The sequence below is a fragment of the Sminthopsis crassicaudata genome, chromosome 4 (assembly GCF_048593235.1).
Source record: "Sminthopsis crassicaudata isolate SCR6 chromosome 4, ASM4859323v1, whole genome shotgun sequence".
NCBI lineage: Eukaryota > Metazoa > Chordata > Mammalia > Dasyuromorphia > Dasyuridae > Sminthopsis > Sminthopsis crassicaudata.
The window spans coordinates 379,349,529-379,363,212 of NC_133620.1; the positions used below are offsets into that span (position 1 = coordinate 379,349,529).

General features: G+C 36.8%; 1 protein-coding gene across 6 annotated transcripts in view; it reads right to left on the reverse strand.

Annotated features, from left to right (window-relative positions):
* The window catches only part of COG2 (component of oligomeric golgi complex 2), a 66,564-nt gene extending 53,464 nt beyond the window's left edge, over window positions 1–13,100 (reverse strand). For 2 of the 6 annotated variants that reach the window (XM_074262366.1, XM_074262364.1), the window contains exons 1-2: window positions 12,246–12,371; window positions 11,631–11,772 (exon numbers count right to left, since the gene is read on the reverse strand). Coding sequence is in view for 3 of the 6 variants with exons in the window: in XM_074262361.1 (XP_074118462.1) it covers window positions 12,908–12,979 (72 nt within the window). In the remaining 3 variants the exon portion in view is untranslated. Of the gene's footprint in view, window positions 1–11,630; window positions 11,773–12,245; window positions 12,372–12,907 lie in introns of those variants that run through there. The other 4 variants (XM_074262362.1, XM_074262367.1, XM_074262361.1 and 1 more) reach the window with 3 other exon arrangements.
* Window positions 13,101–13,684: the final 584 nt, after the last annotated feature.

Here is a 13,684-nt window from a genome sequence, read left to right on the forward strand (position 1 = left end):
TAAAGCTTTTCATTTTCAAGATATATGCACAGATACTTTTCAACATTCACTCTTGAAAAACCTTGTGTTTCAATTTTTTTTCTCCCTCCCTTTCCCCCACCCCCTCCCTTAGAGGACAAGTAATCCAGTATAAATTAAATACATGCAATTCTTCTACACATATTTCAACAACTACTGTGCTGCACAAGAAAAATCTGATCAAAAAGGAAAAAAATGAGAAAGAAAAAAAAATGCAAGCAAACAGCAACAAAAAGAGTGAAAATGCTATGTTGTAATCCACATTCAATTCCCACAATTCTTTCTCTGGGTGTGGATGGCGCTCTTCATCACAAGACCACTGGAACTGGCCTGAATCATCTCATGGTTGTAAAGAATCCATCAGAATTGATCATCACATAATCTTCTTGTTATCGGGTACAATGGTCTCCTAGTTCTACTCACTTCCCTTAGCATCATAGTTCATGTAAGTCTCTCCAGACCTCTCTGAAATCATCCGGATTATTTCTTATAGAACAATAATATTCCATGACATTTATATATCATAACTTATTCAGCCGTTCTCCAACTGATGGGCATCCATTCAGTTTCCAGCTTCTTGCCACTACAAAAAGGGCTGCCATAAATATTTTTGCACATGTGGGTCCCTTTCCTTCCTTTAAGATCTCTTTAGAATACAAACCCAGTAGAAATACTGCTGCATCAAAATGTATGCAATTTGATAGTCCTTTGGGCATAATTCCAAACTGCTCTGCAGAATGGTTGGATCACTTCACAACTCCACCCACAATGTCCCAATTTTCCCACATCTCCCTGTAACATCTTTTCCTGTCATTTTAGCCAATCTGAGAGATGTGTAGTGGTACCTCAGAGTTGTCTTATTTTTCATTTCTCTGATCAATGGTGATTTAGAGCACCATTCATAAATCCAAAAATGGATTTAATTTCTTCATCTAAAAATTTTCTGTTCATATCCTTTGATTATTTATCCATTGGAGAATGGCTTGAATTCTTATCAATTTGAGTCAATTCAGTATATATCTTAGAAATGAGGCCTTTATCAGAACCCTTGAATGTAAATTTTGTTTTTCCAGTTTATTGCTTCCTTTCTAACCTTGTCTGCATTGGTTTTGTTTGTACAAAAACTTTTAAACTTAATATAATCAAAATAATCCATTTTGTATTCAACAACATATTCCAAATTCTTCTTTAGCCACAAATTCCTTCCTTCTCCATAGATCTGAGAGGTAAACAATCCTTTGTCTTTCTAATTTGCTTATATCACTCTTTATGTCTAAATCATGTACCCATTTCGACTTTATCTTGGCATAGGGTGTTAGGTATAGGTCAATGTCTAGTTTCTGTTATACATTTGCCCAGCACTTTTTGTCAAATAGTGAGTCCTTATTCCAAAGGCAGAGAGGTCTTTGAGTTAGTCAAACACTAAATTACTATAGCCATTGACTATTTTGTCCTGTGAACTAAATCTATTCCACTGATAGATTACATAGTCATCCTCTGTATCCTAAAAATGCTCTCTGAAAGATTATGAGGAATTTAAGCAGAGGACTAATAGGGTTCTAATCTCAACGATCTAAGGTACTTGAAAGAACTTACAGAAGTTGATTTTCATAGCCTGGAAGCCACAGGTTAATAATTAAAAAGCAAAAAATAACAATTCTTAACTTAATTCTTTTGCCCTCCTTTTCTATCTGGATGTTATCTCCTCTTTTAGATCCCAAAACATTCTCTCTCCTCATTCTCCTGTTTTTTCAATAATTTAATCAATAACCTTAAGAATTTAATCTCAAATTCTTAAAAAAGTTAAATTTATCATCTCTAGGCAGACATGCATATGTGTATGTCTATGTATTTGTGCATATATGTACAAATAGATAAATGTCTATGTGCTAATGTAGAATACATGTTCAAACACATATGTTCAATCAGAATTACTTTTCCTCTGAACTCTACTAAGATATACAGAAGTGCCTCCAAATAAAAAGGCTTCACCTTCTTTAAAACATTCCTATTGTCTAAATTCCTCATTTGCATTCATAATATCCTATGCTCCCAATTACCCAGACTCAAAACCTTATAGCACTTTATAGCATCTTTGATTCTTCCCTCTTCTTCACTTTTAGCATATCCAAGTTTGCTAATTTGTGTCCACAATATTACTCTTCACACCAACTACCATAACTTCAGGCCCTCAATCACCTCTCACTATTCTATCAGCGTCCACTCTGGTCTCATTGCCTCTGGTCTCTCCTCCTCTGTGATCCCTATTTCATACAGATGCTCAAATAATATTTTTAAGACACAGAAGCTTCCTGCTCAAAAATACATGTTGGACCAATCACTATTGATCAGAGAAATGTAAATTAAAACAACTCTGAGATACCACTACACACCTGTCAGATTGGCTAAGATGACAGGAAAAAATAATGACGAATGTTGGCAAGGATGTGGGAAAACTGGGACACTGATGCATTGTTGGTGGAGTTGTGAAAGAATCCAACCATTCTGGGGAGCAATCTAGAATTATGCCCAAAAAGTTATCAAACTGCATACCCTTTGATCCAGCAGTGTTACCACTGGGCTTATATCCCAAAGAAATACTAAAGAAGGGAAAGGGACCTGTATATGCCAAAATGTTTGTGGCAGCCCTTTTTGTAGTGGCAAGAAACTAGAAAATGAATGGATGCCCATCAATTGGAGAATGGTTGGGTAAATTATGGTATATGAATGTTATGGAATACTATTGTTCTATAATAAATGACCAGCAGGATGAATACAGAGAGGCTTGGAGAGACTTACATGAACTGATACTGAGTGAAATGAGCAGAACCAGGAGATCATTATACACTTCAACAACAATACTGTATGAGGATGTATTCTGATGGAAGTGGATATCTTCAACAAAGAGAAGATTTAACTCAGATCCAATTGATCAATGATGGACAGAATCAGCTACACCCAGAGAAGGAACACTGGGAAATGAGTGTAAACTGTTTGCATTTTTGTTTTTCTTCCCAGGTTATTTTTACCTTCTGAATCCAATTCTTCCTTTGCAACAACAACAACAAAATTCGATTCTGCACACATATATTGTATCTAGGATAACATTTTTAATATGTATGGGAATGCTTGCCATCTAGGGAAAGGGGTGGAGGGAAGGAGGGGAAAATTTGGAACAGAAGGGAGTGCAAGGGATAATGTTGTAAAAAAAAAATTACCTATGCATATGTACTGTCAAAAAAAAGTTATAATTATAAAATTAATAAAAAAGTAAGTAAATAAATAAACAATGGGCTAAAAAAAAATACATGTTGGATTCCTATAAAATAAAATACAAACTCCTTTGACTAGCATTTAAGGTCCTCAACAATCTGTCTCCAGGCTTCATTTTCAAAATCATTGCAAACTACTTGTATTCATGTACTCTTATCTTTGGGCCAAATTGGACTGTTAGCTGTTCCCTAATCTTAAGCCTTTCTCCAAAGCCTGGAACTAATCTGTACTCAACTCCTTTTTATTTGCTCTACTTTTAGAAATCATTTTCCTTTAAATATTTGCTCTAGTACTACTTTCTTACATGAAATTGTTCCAGATTCCCACAGCTAAAAATTTTCCTAGAATATTTTGTCTGGATCTCAGTCTTGTCCCATCACAGACCACCAAACAACATCTTATGTATGTATCCTATGCCTATCATTAGATAACATTAGATTCCTTGATGGCAGGCTATGTTGTTTTAATTTAGCTAGCACAGTTTAGAACATATAGTAGCTATCTACTAATTGTTGGTTGAGTTGAATTTGAAGAGTTGTTTAAAAACAAAGAAACAAACAGCACATTCAGGCACAGAAAGACATATTTTAAAATGTCTTTTAAGTAACTTAACTGACAGATTAAAATAGTGCACTAGAAAAAGCACTGATGAGAAAACATAAGCTGACTTGATAAATGTGGAAATATGTGTGGAAGAACTGCATATGTTTAACATATATTGGATTACTTGCTATCTGAGGGAGAGGGTGGAAAAAAGGGAAGGAGAAAAATTTGGAGTGCAGGTTTTGCAAGGGTGAATACTGAAAACTTTTTGCATGTATTTTGAAAATAAAAAGCTTTTATTAAAAAAAATAACAGAAAGGTTTAAAAAAAAAAAAAGAATGCTGATTTGTGAAACAGAAGCCACCATTCCAAAATCTATGAGTTGGAATTCCAAACTGGATATTAATAAGCATTTATTAAGTACCTACTATGTGCCAAAAAGACAGTCCCTGCCCACAAAATGATCACAAAGTCTAGTAGGAAAGGCAATGTTCAAACAATTATATACAAACAAGATTTACATAGGTAAATTGGGAGGATGATAAAATTGAGGAGGAACAGGAAAGGCTTCTTACAGAAGACAGGATTTCAACTGAAACTTGAAGAAAAATAAAGATAGAAGAAATAAACCTTACTCGCAAGAAGTTTATATTCTAATAGGGAAGACAGCAAGCAAATATAAGCATGAAAATAATAAATATAAAGAGATTAAATATTTAAAAATACAAAACATTTAAATGTAAGGTGGTTTGGGACAAAAAGCCCCAATGATTGGAGACATATAGCCTCTAACAGAAAGTGTGTGACCTAAAGGAAGTGAGAATTCTATGATATAGAGTTGAAGAACAAGTACATGCCATGAGGGAGAGAGAGTAAGACGTTTAACTCTTAGGAATTTCTTCTTTATATCAAGCGTAAAATTACTTCTTCGACTAACATTGCTCCTGGTTCTTCAACCTGGGCCCAAGCAGAAGACACCTGATCTCTATCCCGTGTCGCAGCCCTTGACAAATATTTGAAAACAGTATGTTTCCCTCATGGGAAATGTCTTGTTTTCAATTTAAACATTTCATATTCCTTCAACTGCTTCTCCTATGATATCAACAGAAACCATACAATATCATGGTTGTTTTCAATTCATAATATAACAAGTATCATATGGGTACTCTCCAATTTATCAATATCCTTCCTAAAATAACATCTTGCAAAATAGAACCTAACACTTGAAATGTAGTATGATCAGAACAGAGATTTGTGGAAGTATCATTACTTGAGTCCTAAAAGTTATTTTTTATTATTGCAAGAGGACACTGCTTTAGCTTTTTTTTTTTCCAAGATGAACTATTGATAAGATTATGCTACCTCCAAAAAGACAATTATTTAATATAGTAGCTGAGTATTATAAAAACCAGATTGAAAAAGGCAGCATAGTATAATGTAAAGAGCACTGGATTTAGAGTTAAGAAACCTGAGTCATCTTGGGCAGGTCATTCAATTTTTCATCTGTACAATGAAGGGAGCTGGGAGGTGGAAAGACATGATAGATTCGCTTTCAGTTCTCTAAACTCAACGTCTTTGTAATTAGTTCCTTCTATTAACTGCTGTAGAACTTTTTTTTTTTAACAGTTAAAAGATGAATATATATGTCTCTATTCACTTTGAGAGTATGAAATTATTGATTTTCATTTTTCTAGACAAAAAAAAAACACCCCAAAATACTAAGTTCCCTAAATTGGACAATTTTTCACAAATAAAAAACTCAAAGCATCCAAACCCTATTGCAAAGTTATTCTACTATTAGTTTAAAAACATACTTTTAAAAGATACGTGTAAAAGATCTTATAAGATAAAATAAAGGATTGCTACATTAATAAAGAATCTGTACTTCCTGAGTTCTATAAAATTTTATAATACTATCATTAAAAACCCAAGACAGAGATCCTAATGCATTGTTGATCCAACCTTTCTAGAAAGCAATCTGGAACTATGCCCAAAAGGCTATCAATCCTTTGGCTCAGCAGTGCCAATACTGGGTTTATATCTCAAGGAAATCATAAAGGAAGGAAAAGGATCCACGTGTGCAAAAATGTTTGTAGCAGCTCTTTTTGTGATGGCAAAGAATTGGAAAAGGACTGGATGCCCATCAATTGGAAAATGGCTGAGTAAGTTGGGATATATGAAGATAATGGAATATTATTGTTTATAAAAAACGATGAACAAGCTCATTATACAAAGGCCTGGAAAGATTTACATAAACTGATGTTTAGAGAAGTAAGCAGAACCAGGAATATATTGTACACAGTAACAGGAAGATTATGCGATTATCAACTATGAAAGGCTTTATTCTTTTCAGCAGTTCAGTGATCCAAAAGAATCCCAACAAACTATAGACAGAAAATGCCATCTGGAACTAGAAAAAGAACTAAGGAGACTGAATATAAATCAACACATGCTATGTTCATTTCTTTTTTTCTGTTTTTTTTCCCCTCTCCCATAGTTTCCCTGTTTGCTCTGATTTTTCTCTCCAAACATAATTCATAAAATGTGTATTAAAAATAAATAAACCCTCCCCCCAAAAAGAAGACATTCATTAAAAAAAATTGTTATTCACTCAATGTTGCAAGGTATTAGGTGCTTATTATGAGTTTCTCAATTTAGTATTAAAGAAAAAACATTATTAGAAGTTCTCAGTTTCCAACACAGATTCTTTAGCTATCTGGAAGAATAAGTTTGACCTTATTCATGTAACTTATTTGTTCCTTAATTCTTCCATTTGCTATTTTGTGGGATTACTAATTTATTTTTTATTTGAGAGTTCTAGGAACATAAGCTATACCATAAAAGCAACTGATTAGAAATATTTAAAATTTATATTTTGCAATCTAATTTCACCTTAAAAGTGAGAATTTCACAAGAATAAAGAAATGTCACACTTTAATTACCAACACCTTATGGGAATATAGCTAGAGAGACCATAAGACCAATATTCATTTAAACAATTTTAAGTCTCAGAAAATTGCAAATGATGAAAAGGAAATCAAAAGCAAGGAAAATCCAAAAAAAACTCCTCTTTAGGTTGATATTATTTCCTTACCATCAACTGAAATATTTACATATAGCAACACCTCATTGATGTGAGGTTTATATTCATGACATTCATTCAAATTCAGGAATATGGTAATATACTCCAGTATAACACAAAAAGAACTCAAATTAGAACTGGGCTGAATCTTGTCTTTAACCCTTATGATGTATGACATTGGGCAAGTCATTAACTATAGAAACTCAGTTTCCTCATTTACAAATGAAGATAATAGCACAGAATTATTGTGAGGATCAAATGAGATAATATATACAAAGTGCTTTATAAATCACAAAGCACAAGATATAAGCTAGTATTTCTTTAAATGCCATAATTGTATATGTGTATGTATATATACATATACACATATACATACATATCTATCTATATCACATCTGCTGAAAAACTTTCTAAAAAGTACTACTCAATTTCGAATCCCTTTTTAAGGGATCTCGGTAAAGATAACTCCCCTGGCAACTGCTCTTCAAATTTCATTCTTTCAGAACTTCCTGGGGTGTCTAGAAGTTAAGGGAACTGTCCAGTACCACACCATCAATGTAACAAAGTCAGGATTGGAATCCAAATCTTCCTAATCATAAGGCCAGATCTGCCTAAGATTTCTCCTATATTTGAGTTTTATACATGAACTTTATGATAATTACTGTGACTACTCAAAAGACCTTTTTATTTAATCTTAATCACCTTCCACATAGTTGATTTCTGTCTTAAAAGAGATTATATTCTAAATGAATATTGCTGCTGCTGCTGCTGCTGCTCAGTTGTTTATTCACATCTGAATTTTTGTGATCCCATGGACCATAAAAGTCCAGGCTAACTAATATGCTGTCTCCTGAAGTCTGTCCAAGTTCATGTTCATTGCTTCCATAATACTATCTTTCCATCTTACCTCTACCATCTCCTTTTCCTTTTGCCATCAATCTTTCCCAACATGAGGGTCTTTTCCAATGAGTGATATCTCATCATTATGTGATCAAAGTATTTAAGTTTCAGTTTCAATATTTGACCCTCCAGTGAATAGTCTGAATCAATGTCTTTAAGTACTGACTTATTTGATCTCTTTGCTGTCCAAAAGGATTTTCCAGCACCATAATTCAAAAGCATTGATTTGGCAGCACTCAGCCTTCTTTATAGTTCAATTCTCACAGCCATATATTGCTATTGTTATTCCATTCTGTCTGGTATTTCTCATGATGTACTTTACATATAAGTTAAATAGCTAATATGCAGCCTTGTCAAATTCCTTTTCTAATTTTCGAACATCAGCTGTTCCATGTTCCATTCTAACATTCTGATCTACATACATACAGGTTCCTCAGAAAACAAGTAAAACAATCTGGTACTCACATCTCTTTGAGATTTGCTACATTTTGTAGTGATTCACACAGCCAAAGTCTTTAATGTAGTAAGTATAGTCTTTAGTTTAGTAAATTCTAGGGAAAAAAAAAAGAATTCTAGAAAAATTTAGAACTTTTTTTGTAACTCGCTTGCTTTTCCCATAAATCAAAGAATGGTGGGAATTTGGTCTTTAGTTTCTTTGCCTCTTAGAAAACCAGTCGGCTTTTCTCATAATTCTCAGTTAACACACTGCAGAAGCCTACCTCATATAATCTTAAGCATAACCTTGCTGGTTATTTGTTGGATAATTTGAACATTATGGCACTGTCCTTATTCAGGGTTGGGATGTAAACTGAGCTTTTTCAACGAAGTGGTCACTGTTCAGCCTTCCAAATTTGTTGGCATATTGAGTGTAATACTTTAACATCACCTTTTAGGATTTTAAATAGCTCAATTGGAATGTCATCACCTCAACTAATCTTGACAGCAACACTTCCTAAGGCCCACTTGACCTTATTCTTCAGGATATGTAGCTCTAAATCAATAACTTTGGTTATTGGTGATGTTAACATCTTTACCTTTCTTACATAGTTCCTTTATATTTTCTTTCCACTTCTTAATCTCTTCAGTTTGTTAAATCCCTACCATTTTCATCTTTTCTAATGCTCATTTTTGCATGACACACTCCACTGAAATCTCTAATTTTCTTGAAAAGATGTCTTGTCTTTCCCACTCTCATTTTCTCCTATTTCTTTGCATTGTTCTTTTAAGAAAAGCTTTTTTTTAAATCTCTCCTTACTATTCTCTGGAACTATGTACTCTTTTACCTTTTGCTTTCCTTTTTCCTCAGCTATTTCTTTCTCTATTCTTTCTTTGAGAGAAGGAAATGGAAAATGGCAACTATACCAATATCTTTGCCAAGAAAATCCCACAGTAATACTAAATTAATAAAAGAGATGAAATTGGAAGAAGAGACCCTCACGTCGGAAAGTGTTCAGTATATACTGGGGAAGAGTGAAAGGTTACAAGTAGCTTCAGTACTAATGAAGCAGTTGGATCAAAATCAAAAGGAAGATCAACTACAAATTTATCTGATGAGAAAAGGAAAGTCTGATGCTATAAAGAACAATAATGCATAGGAACCTGGAAGGTAAAATCTATAAACCAAGATAAGTTTAATGTAATCAAATAGGAGATAGAAAATTACACACTGACATCTCTGGCTCCAGTGAATTTAAGTGGATGGGAATATTGATACCATACTATTTTTCTATCTTCTATACACACACAGAAACATATATCTTTTGAGAAGAAGAACAATATAGGATGGGGTTCTTAGTCTGGGTTCTAAGAACTTAAAAAAGTGTTTTGGCAACTCTTCAACATATTTCTTTTGTAAACCTATGTATTTTTTTATGCATTTAAAAACATGGTCCTGGGCACTGGCTAAAAAATAGAGTAATGGATCAATGGAATAGGTTAGGTTCATAAGACACAATAATAGTTGGTATTAATTAATTAAGAGAAGAGAACAGGAAAGGTTTCATGGAGATGATGCTTGAGCTGCATACTGAAAGATTCTATGAGACACCTGTATAAGAAGACTAAAGGTATATGGGGCAAATAGATGATCCATGGACAAAATGCTAGACTAGGAGTTAAGAAGATCCATCTGAGTTCAAATCTGACTTCAGATACATACTAGTCGTGTGACTCTGGGCAAGTCACTTAACCCCATGTGCCTCAGTTTCCTCATCTATAAAATGAGCTGAAGAGAGAAATGGCAAACCACTCCATATTTTTTCAAAGAAAACCCCAAATGGGGTCACAAAAAAACTGGATATGACTGAAATGACTATACCAGCAAACCACACATAGGTGAGGGCCATTACAAAGATGGAAGATGAAGCAAGAGAAAAACAGAGAGAACAGCTTGGCTGAACAACAGAAAGAGGTAAGGAAAGTAATGTTTATGTGATAATTTTGGAAAGATAAGTTGTAGATATATCATAAAGGACTTTAAAAACAAAACAGAAGAGTTACAAATTTTATTCTAAAGACAAAAGTCCCTGGAGTTTACTGAATAGGGGAGTGACAAGGTTTAATTTATGTTTAGAAAACTCATTTGGGTCACTAGGTAGAGGATGGGGATTGGAGAAGAGAGACTTGATTAAGGGGGACCAATTAGTTGGGCACTACAGAGGTACAGATGAGAAGTGATGAGAGCCTGAACCAAAATTAGGGCTGAGTTGAAAATCATCAGACAGAAGAAAAGTTTTAGAAATTTTTTAAAATAGTAAAATTTAGCAACTAGATGTATAAGATGAAGGAAAATGAGGAATCAAGGAAAACACAGAGGTTACAAATCTCAGACTAAAAGAATGGTGGTACCCCTGAGAGAATTCAAATTTGGATATATTGGATGATTTGAGGGAAATTTTTGTTTTAGGCATGCGAAGTTTTAAAATGCTGGACATTCAATTTCTTATGTCCAAAAGCATGTTGGTGATAGAGGTGGCTAAAGCTCAGGAGAGACAAATTGGATATAGATAGATAGATAGATAGATAGATAATAAGGATAATAATAATAGCAATAAAAGCAGTTGTATAGTACCTAATACACTTTGTGCAAAGTTCTTTACAATTTCAGATTTGATCCTCATAACTGTGAGCTGTATAGGTACTATTATGATCCCCATTTTAAGGCTGAGGAAACTGAGGTAGACAATAAGTGACTTGCCCTTGGTCTCCCAGCTAGTATCTAGGTCACATTTGAACTCAGTTTTCCCTAAGTCCAGACCCAGCACTTAATCCATTGCACCCCCAAGAAGTGGAAATCATGTGCAGAGAGCATAGGTATAGCAGCTGAGAGTATAGAGAGAAAAGAGGGTCCAGGCATGGGGTACTCTCACTGTTAACAGGGATCATGATATGGAATGGGAGAAAGCATCACAAAATTCCCCAAAAGACAGTATGTAAGAAGAGATGGTGGTTAACAGTATCAAGTGCTATAGAAAGGTCAAGAAAAAGCAAGGCCTGAGAAAAAGCCATGAGATTGAGCAATTAGTAACTTTGGGAGAAATAGTTTCAACTGAATGATGAAGTCTAAGGTCAGAATGTAAAAGATTTAGAAAAGCTTCAGAGTAAAGGAAAAGAAAGCATTAATATGTAAACATAAATTTAAATATTAAATAAATATATTAAATATTTGGGAAATATTTAAAACAATTCTTCCTCCATTAGTGTAAATATACAATATGTGTTAATTTGCAACTTTAAGTTGCAAATTCAATGCAGATTTCTAAATCAAAATGAGGTCAGCAGTGATCCATTTCTATTTGAGTCTGACACCACCAACCTAGGACACTGGGCCAGTAAGCGACACAGCCGCCAAGATCACAAAACCAAGATAAGAATGAACCGAAGTTTTCCCAACTTTGGGGTCAGAATTCTATCCACCACAATACATGGCCTCTTCAAGAGTGTCTTAAAGAGAATTCCTAGGAGAAGGAAAAGAATGGACTCGATTATAACAAAATCTCAAGGAAGGAAAGGACCTCAGAGACTATCTAGTCCAAGGGTGTAATTAATCTGAGGTCCTGAGGCACATACATTCAGGCGGACCCGTGAACTTTGATGGGAAAAATAGATTACATCTTTATTTCAATACATGGTCCTTTTTAATTCTACACAATTAGGGACCGCTAGGTGGCGCAGTGGATAGCGCACCAGCCCTGAAGTCAGGAAGACCTGAATTCAAATGTAACCTCAGACGCTTAGCTGTGTGAGCCTGGGCAAGTCACTTAACCCCAGTTGCCTCAACAACAACAACAACAACAAAAATCCTGCACATTTATAGCCAGCATCCTTCCAGTCCCCCAGGCGGCCTGAGCATAATGATACTTATAGTTCAGGCTCATCCTTGTCTCTCACCATCCATAAACAATCTATTGTCAAAGCCTGTCAATTTTACTTTATATCTAGCTTCCCTCAGATTTCAGCTAAAACTCCCCCTTCTGCAAGAAGCCTCTTCCAGGTCCCCTTGTCTTGTGAGCTTTCACAATTGTAGTTGTTTGCACACTCTCTCCCCCGTTACACTGTAAGCTCCTTGAGAGCTGGAGCTGTTCCGAATCTCGGTTAGAACCGAGGCGGAACGCAGTGAGCTTAGAAGAAAGCGCTTATTCTTACGTACATAAGCGCGTTTTTCATTAAAGCCACCACAGACTTTACCAGTCTGCCCAAGGAGTCCACAGCCCAAGGAAGGTTGGCAGGCCCGCCTGGCCCGCTCCAAGTCCACACGGCCCAGGCGCTGCTCGCCCCCGCTATAACACCCCACAGAGGATGCTCTAACCGCAGCGCGGGGAGCCCTCAATGCTAACAAGCCCGACTGCGGGTGCTGTCACCGACTTGTAAAAGTTTGGGTCCGCGGTCCCGCCCCACTCCCAATACACAGGTGTAGCGCTCTCTCCCCTCCGGGGGTCCCGCTCGGACGCGGCTGGAGGCGCAGAGGCAGCAGCCTCGCCTCAAGCGCGCAGTGACAGGCCCGCCCCGGGGGTGCAGGAGTCCGGGGCCACAGGCCCCACCGAGGGGAGGAGAGGGCCCGGGAGACGCGCCCTCAGCCCGGCGTGTCCGCACCTTCATGAACTCATCCTTGTCGAAGCACAGAGTGTCCGGCCCTTTGGGCAGGTTCATCCTCCTTTTCTCCATTCCGCCCGGCGCGCCCCGATTTCGGGGTCAATACAGGGAAGAGCTAGATGAGGAGCTGGAGACCGGAGACAGGAGGCGGGGCCGGCACTTCCGCCAACGCGGCAGCGCCTGCGCCGCGGCCTACGATTGGGCCCGCGAGCCAGAGGGTGGTGCTTCTGCTCGTCACAGGGAGGGATGCGAATGACTCGAATGTCACCTTCCTGTGAAGAGCTGCTGCCGCCTAGAGGGCGGAGGTCCGCACTGCAGCCCCGGAGGCTGAGCTTTGGAGCAGTCCCTTCCTTAACAGGAGGATAGACCCAGACCTGATACAGGAGTTCCCTTCCCTATCACACTTCTTCCGCCACTGATCTCAGCTGCTGCCGCCCAGAGGGCACCTCTCTCAGCCTTGTATATAATTATCATTCTGATTTGCGATGCAGTTGTGTATGTGTATTTTTAGTCGTTTTATTATGTCCAACTCTTCAGTAAAGACACGTGGCCATTTCCTTCCTCAGACCATTTTACAGAAGTGTAAACTGAGGCAAACAGGGGGAAATGACTTGTCCAGGGCCCCACAGCTCGGAAGTGTCAGGCTGGGTTAAAACATCCCAGGGCATTGTGGGTGCTACCTTAACTCAGGCCTTTTAATAAGTTCATAAATCATCATCTGGCCCCAATGTCTACAGTGAGAGATTAATGAGAGACTAAGTCCAGGATCTGGGGGAT